At 40.5% G+C, this 21,677-nt stretch overlaps 2 protein-coding genes across 2 annotated transcripts; both read right to left on the bottom strand.

Moving 5' to 3' along the window:
- Positions 1-332: 332 nt before the first annotated feature.
- ACTR8 (actin related protein 8) lies at positions 333-12,654 on the bottom strand (the record flags this gene model as incomplete). Its single annotated transcript, XM_084248265.1, has 13 exons — positions 333-476; positions 1,236-1,399; positions 2,116-2,380; positions 3,266-3,406; positions 3,919-4,014; positions 4,564-4,717; positions 6,836-6,968; positions 7,084-7,177; positions 7,657-7,830; positions 8,404-8,508; positions 9,117-9,227; positions 10,564-10,734; positions 12,532-12,654. The coding sequence occupies 13 exons, from the start codon at positions 12,652-12,654 to the stop codon at positions 333-335; spliced, it is 1,875 nt and encodes a 624-aa protein (XP_084104391.1).
- Positions 12,655-14,536: 1,882 nt separating this feature from the next.
- On the bottom strand, positions 14,537-20,091 carry SELENOK (selenoprotein K; the record flags this gene model as incomplete). The annotated part of the gene is made up of 4 exons (XM_084247751.1): positions 14,537-14,618; positions 15,175-15,258; positions 16,608-16,698; positions 20,073-20,091. 4 exons carry the CDS (start codon positions 20,089-20,091, stop codon positions 14,537-14,539), a joined length of 276 nt encoding a protein of 91 aa, XP_084103877.1.
- Positions 20,092-21,677: the final 1,586 nt, after the last annotated feature.

The raw sequence follows: 21,677 nt of genomic DNA, 5'->3' as shown, positions 1-21,677 counted from the left end.
ACTATCGACCTACATGAAGTGACTTACATGAAAGACTTCACTGCTTGAGGACTGCTCAACAGTATTTTACATCGAGACATTTATGAGACCCTGAGAAAGGGCAGGAGAATTTAGCACCAAAGAGAAAGTTTATGTTCATTCTCAAATGTCCTGACTATAAAAGCAGCTTGTAATTTCAAACCAATGTCATGTTGTCAACATAAAATTTAAAATTCATTTATTATCCAAGAACTTAAGCATTTAAGTCAATAAATTAAAAAACGTAATTCTGTTAAGTCTTTTATATCAAAAGGCTTGTTTTTGGTCTTTAACGGTGACTTTTTCTGTCCATTTCACCAGACAAAAGCAGCTCGCTCACGTAACATGCGGACACCAAAGCGCTGCCATTCTCGCTGATAAATCCACAGTTCCTGGGTTGTATCCAAACAAGCCAACACTGCCCCTCCTTTCCATGCAATCAGTCGGGGATCCATATCCTAGAACAGTGATAATGATATTTTAACATTAAGCAGTTAAGATGTACACTTAATAAATTACTTAAATTTGGGGGTTACTACGTAAGTCAGACTTTCAACTTGCATTATAGATTTATGCAAGACCCCATTAACTATAGCCATATGTTTCAAGTGAAAACTTTTTGAAACTATTAAAGACGCTACTTTCACTATTATTCCACAAGTAGTCAGGCCCTGTAGGCAAGAAACTTATGTAAAGGAAGAATTTATTTTGAAGTTTGAGTGGAATAAATATATCCCATAATCCCTCACTGAGGATTAAGAATATTCCCAGGCATTGTCAGATATAATTAAATATAGACACAACTGTTTCTGAATCCTTGTGTATGTTTCTTCTCAAGATAGTCCAAAGGCAAAGAGATCCTTAAAGATCATCTGGTCTAACAGTACATCCTTAAGATGAAAAGAATATAAATGGAATTGTTCTGGCTGACAGTATAAGACTGGGGGGCTTCTCTTTATCTCAGCCAGTCCCTTACATACAAGGAGAAGTCAGTCTTGCCAGTTTGGAGAGAAAACATGGACTGAAACCCAGAAATGCTGTTCCCTAGTCCAGAGCTCCTTTCACAACATCTGCAACCTGCTAAAAGTAATTTTCCTAGTTACCCCAAGTCCTCAAGAATTTCAGAGAATTTTGTCTGTCCATATACAGCATTACAATTAGAAATAATGAATGGTAGTTTCATTTGCATATAGTCCAACTTGCATTAAGAACAATACCTTGGGCCTTGTGATCACGTCCACATTTTCAATAATTCGCCTAAATGAAGGCGGCATTTTGTTGAGAATTCTGTGCTGTAGAAACTCTTGAGCTTTGTGAAACATCAAGCCACCTCCCACCACTAGGATGGAGCTGTACATCTTCTTTTTGGTATCATCAGATGCTGAAAAAACAGTGACACCCATTCCATATCCACCACCACCTTGGGCCAAGCCACCACTAGTCTGTAGCTTGGACAACTGCCATAGCCTTCTTAAGGATCTATCTAACCCATCCTCAACATGCAGCCAGAGGAATCTTGCAAAACACAAATGTGAGCATGTCGCTGCCCTATCTCCTATCCTGTTACTTGCAGAACTGGGACTAGTATCTTTAGGTGGGACCACAAGTCCAACATGGTACGCACTCACCTCTTCTTAGCCCCATCCTTGCACCCTGCATGTCCCTGCTACATTGGCCTTCACACAGGTTTCTTCCTCTACATGGAATGCCACCCCATTTGACTGGCTAATCTCAACTCACTCCTTAGACCTCTTGGCTCTTAAAGAAGCCTTCTTGCTGCCTACTCTGCACACCACCACCCTAAGTAAATATCTCTTATTAAATCCCACAATTAGCTCTCATGGTGAGTACCCTTTAGTTCTATTTTGTAGCATCTGACACAATTGTAATTTCACTTTTATGATAATTTGATCTCTAATTTGTTCTCTTCCACTAGACTACATGCTCAAAGAGGTCAGGAATTAATTCTTAACACCTGACAATGCAAGCACAAAGTAAGTGCTCAATAGTTTATGAATATGCTACACTGCACAACTATAGCCTAGCCTGATCCAATTCATTTAATAGCATCTCCCAACTTCCCCCGAATATGCTTACAACAGCAGTCTATGCTATGAAGGATGGCTTTATCCAGGCCCAGGGCTTTCCCTTCGAACAGTGAGATAGCAGTCTTCCTGGACATCAGTGCAGTGAGGGCCTCCTCAGAATCATTGCCAGCCATTAGGCAGTCTCCCTGGGAGGATCCCAAATCCACCTCCTGGGAATGAAGTCTTTCTGGAAGATCAGAGGACTGGCCACGAAGATCCCCTTCAAATCCAATGGGTTTGGATGCAGACTTTCGGTCAGCAGTAGCTTTTGCAGACTTCAAAGCAATGAAAAGGACAAATAAGCAGAGAGTATAACTAAAATAGAACTCTTCCCTAATGCTATATATGATAAAACAAAAGTTTGTCACTGTGGTACAGAGAGGAAATACACATTATAATATAGCTAACCACTCAAGGAAAATGGGAGAGTTGGTGTACAGAAGATGAGGATGTACTGATAATTCCAAAACAGACACTGGCAAGCAGGGTAGGTCTCAGAGGACTGTTTACCTGTTGGACTTTAAAACTTAAAAATCAGTGTAGATCGTATCCCCCACCCTTGAACTGAGATTTTCAGTGGAATTCTTAGATCAGCAGCTATTATGGAACCCTCAATTTCAGATCTTTTCAAACCATCTCATGTTTACCCTTGGAACAAATTAAAGATTTACATCCGTTTTCTTTCCATCATGAGCTGCTAATGCTTCATTAGAAGATAAAAACTTTAATTTGTGCCAATTTACACACCCTATGACTAGAATCAACTTTGGGCAAAGGAATTCAGGCAAAGGAATTCGGCTCTTTACCCATGGTACACATCTTTAATATTTTAATTAAAAGTGAAATTTTACTGAAAATACTTGATATTGGATACTCAAAAATAGATACATTACACACACACACACCCCGATTTATGGGAAGGGGCTTTTGTTAAATTATCTTTTAAATGCATGGACTAGTATTTTGAAATTGGATAAGCATCTGCCAAATACAGAAATCTTTCATCCATATTTTAAACTTAGACCTCACTTTACCTACAGTACTCAGAACAATGTCAACACTCATGTGCTGTCAGATTGCAGTGACTGCAATGACCATTCATTATGGGCCACTTCTACAGGGACAAAACTGCCTCTTTCTACACCTCAACTATTGCGTACCTGCTCTTGTTTGCTCTGTGTGGCCAGTAGGTAATGCTCATCATGAGGATCTTCAGGATCACCCTGGGATCTATGTTGCAAGGTCGTCATTTTCTGTCCAACAATTCCAAAAGTTGCTGGGTAAAACAAAGCCATTGGAGCCTGTGTGTGGAAGCAAAAGAATCATCAACCAACGATACTGCCTCCTGAAACAAAGTGATCCACTAAATTGTTTTTCCAAGAGAGAAAATGTCAATCAGATTCTAGAAGTCAGAATGGGGAGGGTCCTCTTTTGGAAGTAGATTTTTTTCAGTACACAATAGGCTAGAAAACACACTTGTCATTCAACTAAATGAGTGATATGACACCACACAAGAGAAACCTCAAAGCAAATGTAAAACAAATTCCAAGTTATCTACTTTATAATTTCCTAATAAAAATGATGTCTAATCTCTCCAAGTAACAACTAATGACCTAGTGACTAATTAAAAACATGGTCCTCAGATGTGTTCTTATTTATACCATTGGTGTAACCTTTGGTTTAGGGAGAATAATGCACAACCAGTTGACATTCTGACCTCACGAAGGTTCCAATGTGTGCATATTTTCTCCATTTGATTGAACCTGGCTGGCTTGCTTTCTACTCATGGAAAAATACACCCATTTGTTGTTACCTGGAGTTTTTCATCTCCTAAGCGAAACTGGTAAAGCAGCGCTGGGGAATCTGGATGTCGTATCTGAAACTCATGGTCCTGAAGCCCAGAGATGTCCTGATTCCAGGAAAAGATGCTGTCAGTGAATCAGTAAAAGGCAGGTAAACTCATTATATTACAATGAAAGCCTCTCTACCATCTACCTTGCTTCCCTTTTACCATTTCTAAAATTTCTACCATCTGCATTTTGTTTGCTTAACTATCAACATACAGGAATACAAACAAATGACCCAAATCAATAAGCCAATTCCCCCAATAACTAAGGAATGTTGTGGTCTTATGTTTCTCAGTTTTTTAAAAATTCAGATAGTATTACTTGAAAAAGGTAAACAAAATCTAAAAAACATTAATAAGTATCAATCCACATACAGAAATGATTAAGAGAACTGTTCACAACACTAAGAATGGGCTTCAAATGATGTCATTTCTAGCCTGTATCCATATATTTACTTGCTACTAATCATTATACCTGAAGGTTTATCTTCATCCTTTATCAGAATGATCACAGACTCTAAACAGAGAGAACTTTGCTAAACTCTCTTAATTGCCTTTTTTAAGTATCTTTTTTTCTGAAAACAAAATAACCAATTTTGATTTTTCTCCCACCTGATCTAAATGACAAAAAGTTTCTTTAAGATGCTGCAGAAGAAGGCAATCCATTTTATTTGTTAACTGGCATTCTCTGTAAGGGAACCCAGCTCGCTGCATCAACCAGTAAAAACATCTTGACACATCAGATCCCCCATATGCCAGGCAGAGCCTAAGAGAACAGGGGAGATGGGTGACCTGTCAGTTAAGATACAAAGAGTATTTTAAGAGCTTAAGTAGGTATAGTGAAATATAGTTAAGTTTCAAGAAATAACTTAAAAGGCAGAATGGATGGATGGAATGGTGTAAGAGAACTCTAGCAAAACCTAGTGGCAGGCGTCATGATGCAGTCATGCTATTTGCAAAAAATATCCAAGAAACAGAACACTCATTACATTCAGCTTATTTCCAAGTCAATGTTTGCAGATATAGTTGTTTTTCTGCCTATATTCACCGACATAAAAAGGAGGCAGTGACACCATGCATTTATGAGAAGAAAATCTCAGAGAATACTATCTCTGGATGTATAATATAATTGGTTGTTAATGCAATTTTAAAAGACTATTGCTATGTTTTTTTTTTTTTTAAAGATTTATTTTTTTATTTATTTATACAAGCACTGGGTACAGTCAGAAGCGCGAGAGGGTAAGAGAATTCACCGAGCCAGAGCAGGGAGCAGGCAAACTGAAGTACACTGCTGAGGGGAGCAGCGGGCAGCAGGAGAGGTCTGCGCGCCATGTGGGACCCTCCCTCCAATGGTCGGGGAGCAGCCGGGGATCGAACTGGCCCTGAGAGGCTGCGGGCAGATTCGCAACCCAGCGCTCAACCGCTGCGCCACCGGGGAGGCCCTGCTATATGTTATTTTAATGGTAAGAAACCTGACCCCAGCATTTTGTCCACATGTCAAGAATCAGTGTCATTAGATAATACAAAGAATGGATGAGCCCAACATAAATCTGTTTCTATATCTTGAGACTCAAACTACCTACTGTGAGGAACAGGAAGAATTATAAGCAGTCATCTGGGAACATAAAATGCTGCTGAGTCCCCATATGTGTATCACCTGAGTGGTAGTTGCCTGCACTGCACTTATCTCAGGAAGGACAAGCAGCAAACCTGCTCCTAATAACTTTATTAACTCTTAATTAGTGGTGATATCATGAGGTTGACTACCAAACTTACCTCTCATACATTGAACACTGATATGACAAGAAAGCAAGTATTCAAAATGCTAGCTAGACCTGAAAATCCATTTCTCTTGAAACAGATCCTTTGGTAATATCATTCATTCATTATAATAATGATGAGAAAGAAAGAAAAGACTCGATTCCTGGCAGGGGCCCCTGTGTGTAGCTTACAAGTTTTCTCATATCTTTGTAGTTTTTTTTCTGGATTCCTCTCACACCCCAAAGATGTGCATGAGAGATGCACTGGGGTATCAAAAGCATCCCAATCTGAGTGGGGGGGGGGGCACCTTGGCTTCCCATTGAGGGTTGGGTCCCATCTTTGCGCCCTGAGCTGGTCCTACCTGAGACCCTGAACTGGAATAAGCAGGTTGGAAAATGAGTGAATACAAATATATTGTAAATTTTGGGTCTTTATTTAGAAGTTTGGCAATGTTTCTGTAACCAGGAAAGAGCTGTAAGAGTTTAGCTTATTTATGTCAACTAGACTGTGGTCAACTTGGTTTTCCTTTTCATTTTTTAGTCACAGTTTCTAAGAACAAGCTGAAGACACTGAGGCCTTACTGTATACAACATGCCTAAAGCTGCTGTGAATGTGACAGATATTTCTATGACAGACCACCACAAAAGACACAGAACTAGCACATTAGCTTTCTGTGGGAAAACATACTAGGACATTCAGGAGCTGCTGATATGAGCACATTTTAAAGAGAGCCAGTGAGAAAGGTTAGATCAGGGTCCTCCCTGGTGGCTCAGGGGTCAAAGTCTCAGCACTATCAAGCTATCACCAGTCACTGTGGCATGAGTTTAATCCCCAGCCAGGGAGCTAACCCACATTTGGCATAGCAGACCTCTCCTGTCTCACCCGCTGCTCCCCTCAGCAGTGTATTTCAGTCAGTCTTCCTGTTCTGTTCCCCACTCTGTCTCTGGTGAATCCTCTCACACACACACCCCCGCCCCAACACACACACCTCTGGCCTGTACCCCAGCTCTTATATGCATAAATAAATAAATCTTTAAAAAAAAAATAATGTCTAACTTGTGACACTTTATAGTTGAATCAAGTGTGAGGAGGAGTGGGAAATACCACCTCCCAAGCTCCTTACCGAGTATTCCTATGAGAGACCCCATCTTCTACACAGCACACACTTGTCTTCTGATCCCCAACATCTACGATACATGTGCTGCTTAAGCCACTTCCATAGGTGGCACACACAGACTCCTGATGGACCACAATCCCTGAAAAACAAGAGGTAGAACAACACTCAACTGGGGAACAAGACTAACTTTGTCATTAAAAACAACAACAAAAAAATCTCATTTCAAGTACATTTTATTGGGTTATCGGACATACCTGAAAAACCCATTTTCATTAAGATCATATTCACTAATTCTTTTACATGCTGTTTATTATAGATATCAGGAATCAACAAGATACATCTATAATACTAAAAAGAACAAAGAAAAAAAGATAAAATGGTTAACACAAAAGCCCAGACAAAATAACTTTCACTACATTTATCTTCAAAGTGGATTTCCCTAAAGGAGTAACATTAGGCCCAGAATAAAAATTAAAACCTCTGTTATCGGTTTTATTTAGGGAAAAAACTAAACACGTTTAAGTTCACTTTTATTTTCCTCTGAATTATTTAAAACTTTTGAAAAGAAAAGACCGCTAACATGTCTGAAAAAGGTCTAGAGAGGGAGCATAAAAATAAGCAAGCTTTCAGGTTGCAGAGCAGTAGATACTCTAAATAACTAAGAAAAAGAGAAAGTGCCAGAGGGAAATTCAGTGAAGGAAAAAAAAAACCTTAATCCTCAAGACTGAGAATGCTTCAAAGACACCACATTACAAATAACTTAGTAATGTGTACTTTTATCAACCAAAAATTTTAAAGACAACCCATAACTGGGAATTGTAGTTTACCTTTAAATCTTTCAGTGGGATTTCCAAGTATTTCTGTATTGCATGAGACCATATTACTTCAATATCTGCCAGAACAGCTGTAAGGGAACCCCCAGGTCCTGGGTGAATATTTAACTGGCCTCTTCTGATAGGCCAGTGAATATTATAACAGTCCAGTGGATTAACATACAAGGCCTAGAAAATCCAGAGGTGACCACACTGTTAAACACAATTCTCTCAGGGCTTTTGGATTCACATTAAAAACAAAACAAGGGCCTCCCCTGGTGGCGCAAGCGGTTGAGCACAGTGCTGTGAAGCTGTCCACAGCCGCTGCAGCGCTGGTTGGATCCCGGCTGGCTGGCGAAGGTCCCACATGGCGTAGTAGAGACCTCTCCTGTCTCACCCGCTGCTCCCCTCAGCAGTGCATTTCATCAAGTCTGCCTGTTCTGTTCCCCGCTCTGTCTCCAGTGAATCCTCTCATCCTCCCGCCCATCTGGCCTGTACCCTAGTTCTTATATAAATAAATAAATAAATTTAAAAAAAAAGATTTAAAAACAAAACACTACAGCCAGAAATTATCCTCAACATTTACTAACTATTCCATACATTGAGAGTGGAGTATATAATATCTCAAAAATCAGTAAGAATATTCAGTCTTAAAAGGATTATGTAATACAATGAAACAACCAGAAATGGGAGGCAATATAAGTGAATTTTAGGAGCAGAACCAGTTATTTTCTTCCATTTAATTGTAAAGAACTTTCTTACCTCCTCTCCTACCAAGAATTCAGGGTGATGAGATGTGTTTGTCCATTTATTTCCAGAACAGTGATCTAATATTGCAGGTCGCATTTGCTTGTTGTAAGAGAGTGCCTGAAAAAATGATCAGAAAATTCTCTGAAATTACACAAGAAAAAAAAGGATGGGGTGAGGGGGAGGGGGTAATATGAGTCCTTTTTTCTTTCTTGTAGACCAAATATTAATCACAAATTGATTCAGGTAGTTGGCAAAATACTAAGTGGTCATGAAAGGATTCTTTTGCCCTTTCCCACAGTCTTGATTTTCCCATGATTTTAACATACAGGCTATGACTCAGTTAGTCCATAATTAATACTATATCCTGCCTGGCTGTTGAATATAAATTTATATAACATACCTATTCATGGCCACTCCTAATAGTATAGGTTTATCATTTTAGAAGGACAAATGGAGCAAGAATATAGCTTCATACCAAGATTCTGAAATCAAGAAAGCTGTTTTCATCAACTTGCTGTAAGAAGTTGACTTGCCTAAATATCTGTGACAATGATTCAGGTCTGAAGGAGGTTATGAATTATTTTTCTTTCTTTTCAAAGGAAATCCCATCTTGCATTTGCATAATGAAATAGCTAGTACACACAAATGGTATTTTGACATACTAGTGGTGGTAAGTAGAATAAACCTGAAGGAAGAGCAATCTGAAGAAAGAGCTAAGATTGAACCTGTTCAGGGGACACAGGAATCCGTCTTGTGCCATTTGACATCTTTTTAGACCATATTGCTTGATCCACCATTTTAAGGCCATTTTGTCTTTGTTCTTTACTTTCAGGTTTCTGGGGAAAAGGAATGAAAGATGAATAATATAAAGGATTTTGTGAAAAGAGAAAACTGAAAGGCAAACTACTAATTTAACTGACCAACAGGAAATGCTTCCTCATCAACAAGTAGCATTTCCTTAATCTTCCTCATGTAATTAATAAGATTTCAAAGTAATCTTCTTATTATTTATAAATAAAAGTTTAAAAAACTCACCATAAACCAACTTCTTACAAAAATTCATAACCTGAACTGACTTTTGACTGATAAAAGTTTTCACAGTACTAATTAAAGCACAGCTACTTCATATTTACAAAATATTCCAGAGACTCTTCCATATGTCTATATAGTAATCATGTTTATAATTTGTAATGATGTTATATTCCTTCATGATATTTTGCTTCATCTATCACACTCATATCAGGGTATATTAAAACATAGAATGGACTTAATATAATCTGCTAGTCACCTAAAAAAATGGAATTCCAAGGCTACAAAGTTAAAGAAACTGCACATTCCTAAAACTGTCTTTGACTTAAAACTTAAAAGCAAGTTATAAAGCAATATTCATATTTAAAACATACAAAAAATTTTCCCAATAAAATAAAGTAAATGCTTACTGTTAGGAAATATTTTTTGCTTTTAAATTATGATCTGATCTAAGACTATAATATGTACTTATTGCAGCAATTCAGTTTGCTTATGGATTTAAAATATGAGCTCAATTTAAGTATTTTAGTAACTGGAAGAAAAAATACAGCAGTTACTAGACACCGGAATGCATCACTTTAAATGAGTGACAATTTTGTATCTTATATTAAAGACCAGCTCCAGCAACACCCAGTTCATCCTGATGGGTTAAAAAAATTGGGTTTATTTATAAGTATTTCTTTACAATCTAAAATGGTGTGCTCTGATGAAAAATTATATTCATTTCCTTAAATTATATCATTATTTTAAAACATATTAAAGCTATGAAAATGTTTACTCAAGATTACTATATACGGGCCTCCCCGGTTGCGCAGTGGTTGAGCGCTGGGTTGCAAAGCTGCCCGCAGCCTCTGCAGCACCGGTTCGATACCCGGCTGTCAGGCGAGGGTCCCACATGGAACGCAGACCTCTCCTGCTGCCCACTGCTCCCCTCAGCAGTGTACTTTGGTCCTTCTGCCTGTTCTGCTCCCTGCTCTGGCTCTAGTGAATTCTCTCACCCTCCCGTGCTTCTGACTGTACCCAGTGCTTGTATAAATAAATAAATCTTAAAAAAAAAAAAAAGATTACTATATACACTTGAGTCTAGGCTCTCTCAAGAAAACAACCTTGGCTTTCTCTCCAGGTCCTCAATTTGTGACTTACATTTAGTCCCTCCCTTAAGAGCCAACTGTCCTTGTATAAGGGCTGCCCTTGCTGTTTGTGTCTTCTTGCAATGACATGAGGAATGCTGGCAGGAAGTGTGTCTGTGGCTCGACCAATCCTCAGAGTTGTTGATCCTGGATGTATAACAACAATGAAGTTGCTCTGGATTTGCTGCAAATATAAAACATAGGAATGTGACCTTAGTAGATGATAAGCAGGTAGCAGATAACAAATAACTTATAGGTAAAAGGCTAACCTGAGAAGTTAATTTCCTATAATGATTATCAGATTCATAGGTATCAAAATAATTCAGCAAAGCACTCTGAGGAGTATTCAGTTAATACCCTCTGAGTATCTTGTTCACTATGGCACACAAGAGCCTAGGGGGTATTACATAACAGCACAGGTGCCACAGGGGATACGAAAAACCCAGTGTGTTACAAAACCGACTGAAGTTAAGGAAATGCTGCTATAGTGGTTAAGGGCCCAGGCTATGGATTCACAGATATGGCTTCAAGTTCAGTTGTACTACTTCCTCACCCTACATGAAGATCCTACCTCATAAAATTGTGAGGATTAAATGATTTAATCATACAGCTGGAGAGCCTGGCCAGCAGTTAATACTGCAAAGCTTTCCAAGATCTCACTGCCTTCAGAAGAGGCCAGACTCTGGCTTATGACCCTCATGATAAGTTTTTGGCTAAGACTTATAGTCTCATCCCTTGCTCCTTCTCCTTCCAGTTTCAAATATCCCAGTCGCCAGTACCTCAGATCCTCTTAGTCCAGGTCTCTTCCATGCTGTCCTCCCTCCCTGAGATACCCCCTTTCCTCAGCTAACTCCTATTCATCCCTCCTGTTTTAGTCCAAGCATCATCTCCTTTGAAGACAGCATCCCACACCCTTGGTGCTGGAGGACGCACTTGCTGTGTGTGCCCAACACTTACACAGGGTCCTCTGCATTGGCCCAGCCCACACCATGCTAATTCCTGTTGCTCCAGCCCCAACTATGAGCTCTCCCTTCCTGCTCTCACCTCAGGGTGGGGGAATCCTAAGGTATGGGACCAGTAAGGTCTTCGCAGACCATCCAGGAAGATGCCCTTCCAGCTAAATGCTGGGAGAAACTGAGACTTGTGTAACAACAGTAATAACCACCCTCGGGGCTTACTAGGTGCCAGGTACTGTGCTGTCTTTTACCGCTGCCATGCCCCCACAGTTGGGTTTTCTCTCTAACCAATCTCCCAGTAAGGAAGCTGCCTCAGAGACATCCAAGATGAAATTCTGACAATTTAAGAGCCTCTTTATTTCTATTATGAATGGTACATTACGTCTGCCTGTTTTAATTTTTTTTATGGTAATGTTGGAGTTTTCCTCATTTAAGTAAAAACATGTCTATACACACGTATATACATGTACACATGCACACATTTAAAGGTCGTTGCCTGCCATGCTATAGCAAGTAACTTTTCTGGTTAGTATAACTTAATTTTACTGTCTCTGACACACAAGCTATTTAGACAGATGTTCACCATTTCCTTACTTTTAAGCCTGACATGATCCCCACTGCCTGAAATCTCCTTAATGAAAAAAGCCTGAATCTCTTAACTATTGTTCCCTGAAACACGTCGGGTATTAAATTTACCTGCACTCACTGAAACCTCAGCACGCCGGGAAGTAGGTGATAGACCCGCAGTAGATTTTCCGAGGCGGGGGAGGCCGGGGCTGGGGCGGCGCCGGGCAGTCGTCCGGCCCTCCGGCCCCGGAGTGCGCCAGCTCGCCCATCACGCGGGGCTTCTCGCCCCAGCCCGCGGGCGCCCGGGCCCGGGAAGGCAACGACCACCCGCTCGCACCACCAGAACCTTTCCGGCTGGGAGCCCGAAAGCTTTAGTCCGCCTCTGGGCTCTCCCGCCCCTCGCAGAGGTCTGAGGCCTGGGAACGAGCCCGAACCCAGGCGCTAGCCCGGCGCCTCACCTCCTGCAGCGACTCCGGCACCAGCGCGGGAACGATGGGCCGCTTCACGCCGCGCTGCTCCTTCTCCTTTTCCCCGCCTTTCTCCTTTCCGTTTTCCGCGTCCCCCTTCTCTGCTTGGGTCATCGTGGCCACGGGCGCCCACCGGCCCTTTGCCTCAGACCGACGCGGTGAACGCCAGAGCCGAGGAGCCCGTGAGTCCGCGCAGTCTCACAGACACTGCCCATAACCAACATGGCTGCCAGGCCGTCGCCCCCAGAGAACTCTGGGAAAGCGGAAGGGCGAAATTGTACAGGACGGAGGCGGGGTGGTGTTTGGGTTTGGTGGATGTTGCAGTAATTGAGCCCTCTAGCAGGATGCCACAATATAGTATTTTTGTTGTTGTTGTTTTCAGTGGACAGGTCGATAACTGGCATCTCATTTTCTCCTCACAGCTGTTAAATATTAAATGCAACCAGGACTGTAGGATGAGACCTGCAGCAGCAGTTCTGAGGGGTAGATCGTGGGTCAGAGGCAAAGAAGCCATCGCCTACAGAGACTTGATCCTGATCTCCTCTATTACAGCCTTAGCTAGAGGCTGGACAAAATGCCAGAATTAAAAGTATATAAAAAAGACACGGGTGCAGGGTGAGAACATCTGCACATAAGATAATGCCCAAAATTAAAATTAAAAAAATTTTTAAAAAGTATGTAAAGAGACTAAATATCTGACACAGACTTGATAATAATAAACTATCTTTATTATACTTTTTCTTAAACTCATTTTAATTGCTTTTCTTATTTTTGAATACAGGTGTCTTATGCCACTATATTCCCATTTCCTGGCAAATAGGGTAGAATAAATAATTATAAATAGATATCAAAATGGTTTTACCTGAATAGTTTGAAAGTCTTTAAAACACTGAAGTAGAATTTATCTGTATCACTCATTTTTTCCAATATTTTAATACCTATTACATGTAGTCATTATTCAAAGCACTGTGGTAAAGAAGACAAAATCCTTAACTTCAGTTTCCATTCTCGTGAAAGAATTTGAGTAACCAGCATTCCGGTGGGGGTGAGAGCCAATAGGCAGTGTTCTTAAGCAAAGTTTAGAATTCAAATTCGTCCAGATAGCCTTGCTATCCATGATTTTAAAGACCATCTGGCAAATCTTCATTTTGTAGCTCAGGTCTGTCGGTTACAGTTTTATGAATACCCTGATAATTATATTTGATAGCAAATCAGACAAGTATTAAAGGTTCATGGGACAAACACTTCCTATGCAATTAACACAGATAATATATGCATACTACTAAAACAAGTACAATGTGATTTATTTATAAATGAGAAGAAATTAACAATGCACAGTATCTCAGAGGTTGAAAAAGGTAACACTAAAAGTACTGAAGACAGTCTTTTATATTTCTTCCAATTCAGTTTTTTTAATTATAAAGATGAGAAGTCACTTTTATAACCTAAAAATATTCACTTATTAAAACTATATTAATACTTTCATAACCAATACAAAAAAGATGAGACAAACATGTGCATTTATAGAACTGCATATCAGTCATGCCAGATCCCTGTGCAGGGAATTCCCAGCACAACCTCATTCATCTGTAAGGACACAGAGCAATTCTTGTTTAGACATACACATTCATCTACTTGTCCAGCCTGGTCAGCCTCCACTCTTTGATGGTTTCCTTCTGCTATGAATGTGCATGTCCAGTTGTCTGCTTCTTAGAGCAGACATTTACCTAAAATAACATGTTATAATAATTAGTATCCAGTTTAATTTGAATCTGTATGAAAAATTCAACCACCATTATGTTCTAAAAACTTTTTCCAAAAGACATCTTGACAATAAAGTTGATCAATTATTCAAAAGTTAATACATATTTTCCAAAAAATGATGTCTAAGTGATTACAAAATGTTGGGCAATTTGTTTTCCTATAGAAATCCTTCCCATGGAAGCATTTTCAAAATAAAATCTCTGCAGAACAAATTAATATTTTGTTACCTTCCTCATCCACCAGCCATTGGAGGAGGACTAGGGCCACGAAGATGATTAATTCGACCCATTCTTCTGGGGGGATTTCCTGGTGGCCTAATAAAAAATAAAGTTAATTTCTACTGTTTAGTGGACATCACTTCAATAGATTTCTTTTAAACACTCAAAGAGACTCCTTAAACTCTTATAGTGACCCAATGCATAATGCACACAAGCAAAGTGAGTTTAACAAAGATTGTGATGAACTAAACTAAAAAGCACTTTTGTAAATACCCCACTGAAACTCAGGCCCCAATGACTATTGCCACATGGAAACATAAGCACAATCCAGTGCTGCTTGATCTTCTGAGTTTTTCATTAACAGCTGGAAGTCCAAAAGTGAAATCTCTATATTTAATGTTTGCCATCAGTTTATGCTGCTTCCTAATTCAGATTTTTCCAATAGGATATTGAGTGTATATTTTAGTTCTACAAGATTAACGGATCATCAAATCTGAGGGAACTTGACTTCTTTGCAGTAATGCATTAATTTTGAGAAATAGAATTTACACCCTTAATTTCCATGGGCTCTGTTTCTATCTCCCTATACAGACTATAATACCTAATTAAAATATATAGAGGGGTGTTAAAAGATTTATTTTTAAAGCTATACCCTCTTCCATCATCATATCTGGAATCAGATGAGTTTCCGTAGCCTCTTCTCTTTTTCACATCTTGCTGAAGCAGAGTTTTGAAACTGAAATAAGATGTAGAAACACAGAAATGCTACCTTCAGTATTATAAAATGTATTTCCATGGTTTCAACTATTAGTTCTGTGAAAGGATGTCTAAACCGACTTTGAGCCAAGCCTACATATCTCAAAGCCAGCTGGACACCATTACCCAGTGCAAGTGTCTAAAGAGAATGTGCTATGTTCTATGTCACGGCCACCCTTCCTTGCCCTTAATTGCTCGTCATTCTCCTAGATAGTCTAGGGTGAAAGACTCTCTGAAAGAGTCACCCTAACTTTCTTCCTCTACTTTATATCAGATGTCAGTTTTTACAGTTCTAATATCTGTTTTTGTGGTACTATACACCCATGCCCATACTACCTTCAACCTCTTACCTTTGGGAAGAAAGACAGAGGATAGTATGCCAGATGCACAGAGCTTCTGGGAATCCATTTAAATGGAATCATTTCTTTGTGGAGGGGCAAGATTTATTAAGTTAAAAACAGTATTTTTAATAAACATAATAGAGTAGGTAATATTTGTGAGAGATTTTCAAGAAATTTTGTCTTGGGTAACTTAGGGCCTCTTTTTCACTTGCTGAGTTTTTCTATGGAACTGTCTCTTCCATTTCACCCTTTCTAATTTATCTACATACAGACATTCAATTAATCTTTCTAAACCACAGCCACAATCAAATTAAATATAAAGATTACAGCCTACTACTATTCAAAGTTCTCTGCTATCTTTCCTGTGTTTCTTCTGCCTGGAATAACTTTCTCTGATGTCTACTTCCCAATTCCCCTTGTAATCATTGATATTAAAGTCAATGAAGAAACAGACCTAAGATAAGATTTCGTGGTAGGTGATAAATAATTTGCAAACAAACAGCATGTGAAAGACCAAAAAATGCATTTAGCTAAGAATTGCTTGAAATTATAGTGAAATTCAAATTTTGTTTCCTTTGTGTTGATTCTAATTATTCATTAAAAAAAAATTCCTAATTGGGAGATTTCTTGTTATGAGCTAATTCCCCTTGTTTACTTACTGTAAAATGTAAAAAGTTGCATATACACACTAAAGCTGGGAACAGTTGAGAAAAGGAAGTGTGGTCATTTGGCATTGCAGTGGGCAGGTCTGGCTCTATAGCTGTAAGCTGGAGGCTAAAACATGGTCAAGTTTACTAACTCAACTATTATATTTATAATCATGTTTGGTGGCAGCTTTACCACTGCATAACTCTTTTCCTTTCATAAAATAAGGTAGAATAAAAACTGCTTCAGGAGCTGAACTTGTTTGAGGTATCCAACAAAATGTAGCTGATATACTTCTGTCAACTGAATTACTAAGGCTATTTTAAAGGGCTACTATACTTACAATAAAACCACAAACTCAGCTATTCCCCAGAAGAAATCCGTTATCAAAGATAGTCTCCATGGGGATTGACTCCGACTGTCCAACACTTGTCCTACAGAAAAGAATACAGAAACTTTAGTTAGTGTACAAATCCCTGACACAATATGCATTGATTTTAATCAGTCAGGTAACGATCACAAACTCAGTATTCAACTTGTCTAGTGTTCCCAGAGATCAATACAAGGAGAGGTCTGTTAGGTGCAGACCATTCTGAGGAAAGGTTCAGGGAAGTTAAAGCTCCATGATTGGCCTCCCGGGGGGCGCAAGGGATTAAGACACAGCCTAAGAGGCTGTCCATGGCCACTGTAGAACAAGTTTGATCCCCGGCCAGCCAGGGAGTTACCCACATGGCGCAGCACCTCTCCTGACTGGCCTGCTGCTCTCCTCAGCAGTGTATTTCTGCCAATCTGCCTGTTCTGTTCCCCACTCTGTCTCTGGTGAATCCACTCATGCCCCCACACCTCTTGTCTGTACCCCAGTTCTTCTATTCATAAATAAATAAATCTTAAAAAAAAAAATCTCCATGATCTAGGGAGAACTCCTTTAATACACCAAGCGCTTTCCTATAGTTTGTAATTTTAGTGGGTGACACTTCCACTATTTTTTCTTTTGGTAAAATATACACAAAAATTTACCATTTTAAAATATAGTTCTATGGCATTAAGTATATTCACATTGCTGTTATCAACATCCATATCCAGAACATTTTCATCTTCCCTAGCTGAAACTCTGTACCCATTAACATTAACAACCAACTTTTCCTTTCCTCCCCCCCTTAGCAACCATCCTACTTTCTGTCTCTTTGACTTGGACTGCTCTAGGAAATTCATATTTGGGATCACACAATGTTTTGCACTGTGGCAACTGGCTACTGTACACATTAGCTTAATGTCATCAGGGTTCGCTCATGCTGTGCATGTCAAAATTTTTTTTAGGCTGATTAATAGTCATTCCACTGCATGTATATACTACGTTTTCTTAATCCATCCATCTGTTTATGGACACTTGGGTTGCTTCTATCTTTGGGCTACTATGAAAGTGCTGCTATGAACATGAATGTATAAATAACTGTTTAGTCAAGTATTCTGAGGAAACAAACGGGATGGATGAATATAAAAGAATGTTCATACCACTTCCATTTTCGCGTTCACAGAGTGCTTATTTTCACTTGCAAAATCTCTTGTCTATAAAAAGACTGTTTACATATACTCTTACAAGTCTTGAGAATGATTTACTTTGATAAAATTGTTATAAGTCAGACTGATGCTATAAGTACTGAAGAGAATGTGGCTTGTTCATTAAAATGATCACTGTTATGGGCCTCCCTGGTAGCGCAAGGGGTTAAGATGCAACCTATGAAGCAACCCGCAGCCTCTGCAGTACAAGTTCGATTCCCAGCCAGCCAGGGAGCTACCCACATGGCACAGTAGACCTCTCCTGTCTCGCTTGCTGCTCCCCTCAGCAGTGTATTTCAGTCAGTCTGCCTGTTCTGTTTCCTGCTCTGTCTCTGGTGAATCCTCTCACCCCACCCCCACCACTTGGCCTGTACCCCAGCTCTTGTATGCATAAATAAATAAATCTTTAAAAATAAATAAATAAAATGACCACTGTTATTCTGCAACAGGATGCTGTTGACTCAAATTATAGACTCCAGCTTTATTTCAGGCAAAAATCAATCACTTTTCAAAACCCTTTATCCATGAAAAGGTAGTACTCCAGGATTTCAGTCATACAACTCAGAATATTTGGGATGCAAAGAGCTATCTGTCAATTACCTCTCCAATGCTCACCATTTTCCTAAGAGCTTCACCAGGCTTACCTCTACCCCCTTAGCCAGGATTTTCCTTTCTTTGACGAGTTTATTTCTAGGTATCTACTTGGACCTGAGAGCTCTCACACAGCTACTGAGAACAAAGGGCAACACTTAAAGACAGACCATTGGTGCTAGGTTTGATTCTGCCTCTTACTAGCTCTGCTTCACTGGCTAATATATTTTTCCTTCTCAGAAAAAGTAGTCTAGGGCTAGTAGAATTATTGGGAAAAAAAATCATTTGACAGATAAAAGAGAAAATTCTGTCAACTATAAAGTGCTGATAAAATACAATCCTTCTAAGAAAATGGACTTAACTGAAACCGTCAGTGTTTCCTTTGTGATTGTGAAGAACTTAACTGCAAGCACTTGCATCATTCTATCTTGCTTTTTGCATTAACCCTCCTAGTTTCTGCAAGCAAAAACCTTTGCAATATTCGCAGGCTTGAATGCAACAGGCATTTCTCCACCATAAAAATGAGATAATATGCCCTAATACGACCTTCATGTTATGCAAATATGACATTGGATGCACAATAAGACACACTACAAACACAAGACGTCATTCAATAACACAATAGAAGTTGCCATGTTTAACCACAAAGAAAATAATACAGTCTGCAAGTGGCCAAAGCTAAGATGAAACAGTGAGGTTTTTTTTTTCCTGTTCATCGATTTCCTGTTTCAAAGATTTTTAAGTGAGAAACCAAGAGGATGACATTCATACATATATAAATATGCAAGTAAGTGAAATAAAAAACAACAACAGAGAAACCAAGAGGACAGTGTGAGATTTTGGAGAGCAAAGAAAGAAAAAGTGCACTCAGACAAAAGACTTCTCATTAGTCATCTCTGAAGACAAACAGATGATTCAAACAGAACCAGAACCTAGTTACAGTGATCCAAGAAACACCTGTTAAAGATTGCGCCCAGGCATTTATTTCACCTGAGTCAAACAGGCAGCCAGCCAGGTAGTTCTGGCGTTTATAGTGTCGTTCTGACCCAGTTTATAGTGTCTTTCCAGTCATTTTCTTTGTGAAACCACTGAATTAAGTCTCTCTCACATTCTCTACTCCAGGAATAATTAACTTACTCCTAGAAGTGATGCTACTTGTCTAATTCTCTTCACACGCACGGGTGCCAATCTCAGTCTACCTCGATTCGAATCTGGTCTGAGCTATTAACAACCTTTGCGATCCTGAGCCAGCGTCTGACTGTATCTGCGCCTCAAGGTCTCCACCCGTAAAAGAGGTTTGAGGAGGTGAGCGAATACCGTAAAAAGTGCCTCAGGCAAAAGCGCCAAGCACAGGATGTTAACATCTTTACTAGTTAACAACACGGACGCCCTAGAGCCAAGACCACTTTCCCAAGACCCCCAATCTACGAGGGCGAGGGCGCCCGGTATTGTCTGCACCCGGGGGATCGACACCAGAGCAGACTGAGGCCGATCAGCTGACGCACGGCAGCCAGGGCGACTTGGCCTCCAGCTCCGCCCGTCCCCCAGGCGCAAAGTTCGGGAAAACAGCGACGGGTGCCTGGCCCAGTCGGCAAGGATGGCAGAAATGCTGACCTCGGCCTCCCAGGCCGGGGTCGCTCCCGCAGCCCCGCCAACTCACCATTCGAGATGTAAACCATCTTGGCGGCTTTTCCCCGTCTCCGGAGAGACTAGGGGTCCTGGCCCTTCTGGGCTTCCGTATCTCCCTCCGCGCCCGGCCCTTTCACGTGACAAGCTACGACTAAACAAATCGGTGACGGAGGAGGGAGGTGGACACACCCCATTGGTTGCAAGCAGAGACACGCCCCCGACGGGCCTTTTGCCCCGTCACACGGGCGACTTCCGGGAAAGCGGCGAGTGCGGGGCACGTGACCGGATGTGATGTTGGGGATTGCTCCGGTAAGCGCGACGCTTCCTGTCTCCTCTCGGAGTTGAACTCGGCTCCCAAGTTCCACCTTGCCCCGCCGGTGGAGAAGTTGCTTTCTGGTTGTTTGATAGACCCGGGGTCGGGGAGGCAAGAGCGCCCCCTGTGCACCTCGAAGAACTGGAGGAGTTGCCCAGAGTTTTCCACCGGTGTCGCTTTTTGAGGGTGTGGAAGGCAGTGCCGTCGCGGCCGGGAGGGGGCCAGACCTTCAGGAGCTTTGTTGTTACCTGCCCCGCGTGCGGTCATTCTCTTTTAAACTGGGGTTCTGCTCTTGGATCCCAGACGCGTTGGAGTTTCTTATTAACTCTTCTGAAGCAACTGTGACAGACTAGCGCGATAGAAGTTGCCTTTTTTTTTTTTAATCGATGGCTATTTGTTTTTTTATGGATAGCTACTGCTTGCCTGCAATGTGGAGGTGGCAGATGTACGGGAAGATACCGCTTGGTCATTCATGAAATGCGAACGACATGCTATGTGCTAATGTGTTTTTGTTTACTTTATTCCACTCGCTGGGCAACATTTTTTTTTAATGAAGGTAATACTGGTTTACGGTTTATGATTCGTTGATAAAGGGTCACATCCCTTTAGATGTATGGGTTACTTTTTGTTCTTGAATATGGCAATTTCGTTCGTGTCCCAAGGCCTTTGCACTTTACTATTTCTGCTCTATTTTTTTTTATTTATTTTATTTATATAAGAGCTGGGGTACAGGTCAGAAGTGTGGGGGGCTCACCAGAGACACAGCGGGGAGCAGAACAAGCAGATGGACTGAAAACGCTTCTGAGGGGAGTAGCTGGCGAGACAGGAGAGGTCTGCTGTGCCCTTGGATATCTCCCTGGCTGGCTGGCTGGGAATCGAACCCGCGCTGCAGAGGCTGCGGACAGCTTCACAGCACTGCCCATAACCCGCTTTGCAATCGGGGAGGCCCTGCTCTTTTTCTAATGGCTGCTTGCTTTTCCTTGCAGTTCTCTAGTCGTATTGACTCCTCAAAGAGGTTCTTAATCACCTTATCTAGAAGGCAACTAAAGATTACTTTTGGAAGTTTATTTTGAATTTAACAAAGTTGGCTAAGTTTGTAAATATGTTCTAGTATCTAGAATAAACAAAGATTAATTTCGTGTTGATTGTTTTGGGCACGTTGTACCTAAGCAGTGCATTATAGGATAAGACATCCTTTGCAGCATTTGAAGTTTTTGCCAAAAAATGTTATCAGGAGATCATTAATTTTCCCAAGGTCCTTTCTTAACCTAGACCTTGTCAGCCTCATCTTTGCTCTGCTCTGTTTTAGTTACTTCTAGCTGA

Source organism: Talpa europaea, assembly GCF_964194135.1.
Source record: "Talpa europaea genome assembly, chromosome: 11".
NCBI lineage: Eukaryota > Metazoa > Chordata > Mammalia > Eulipotyphla > Talpidae > Talpa > Talpa europaea.
This window is presented reverse-complemented; position numbering and strand designations above follow the sequence as displayed.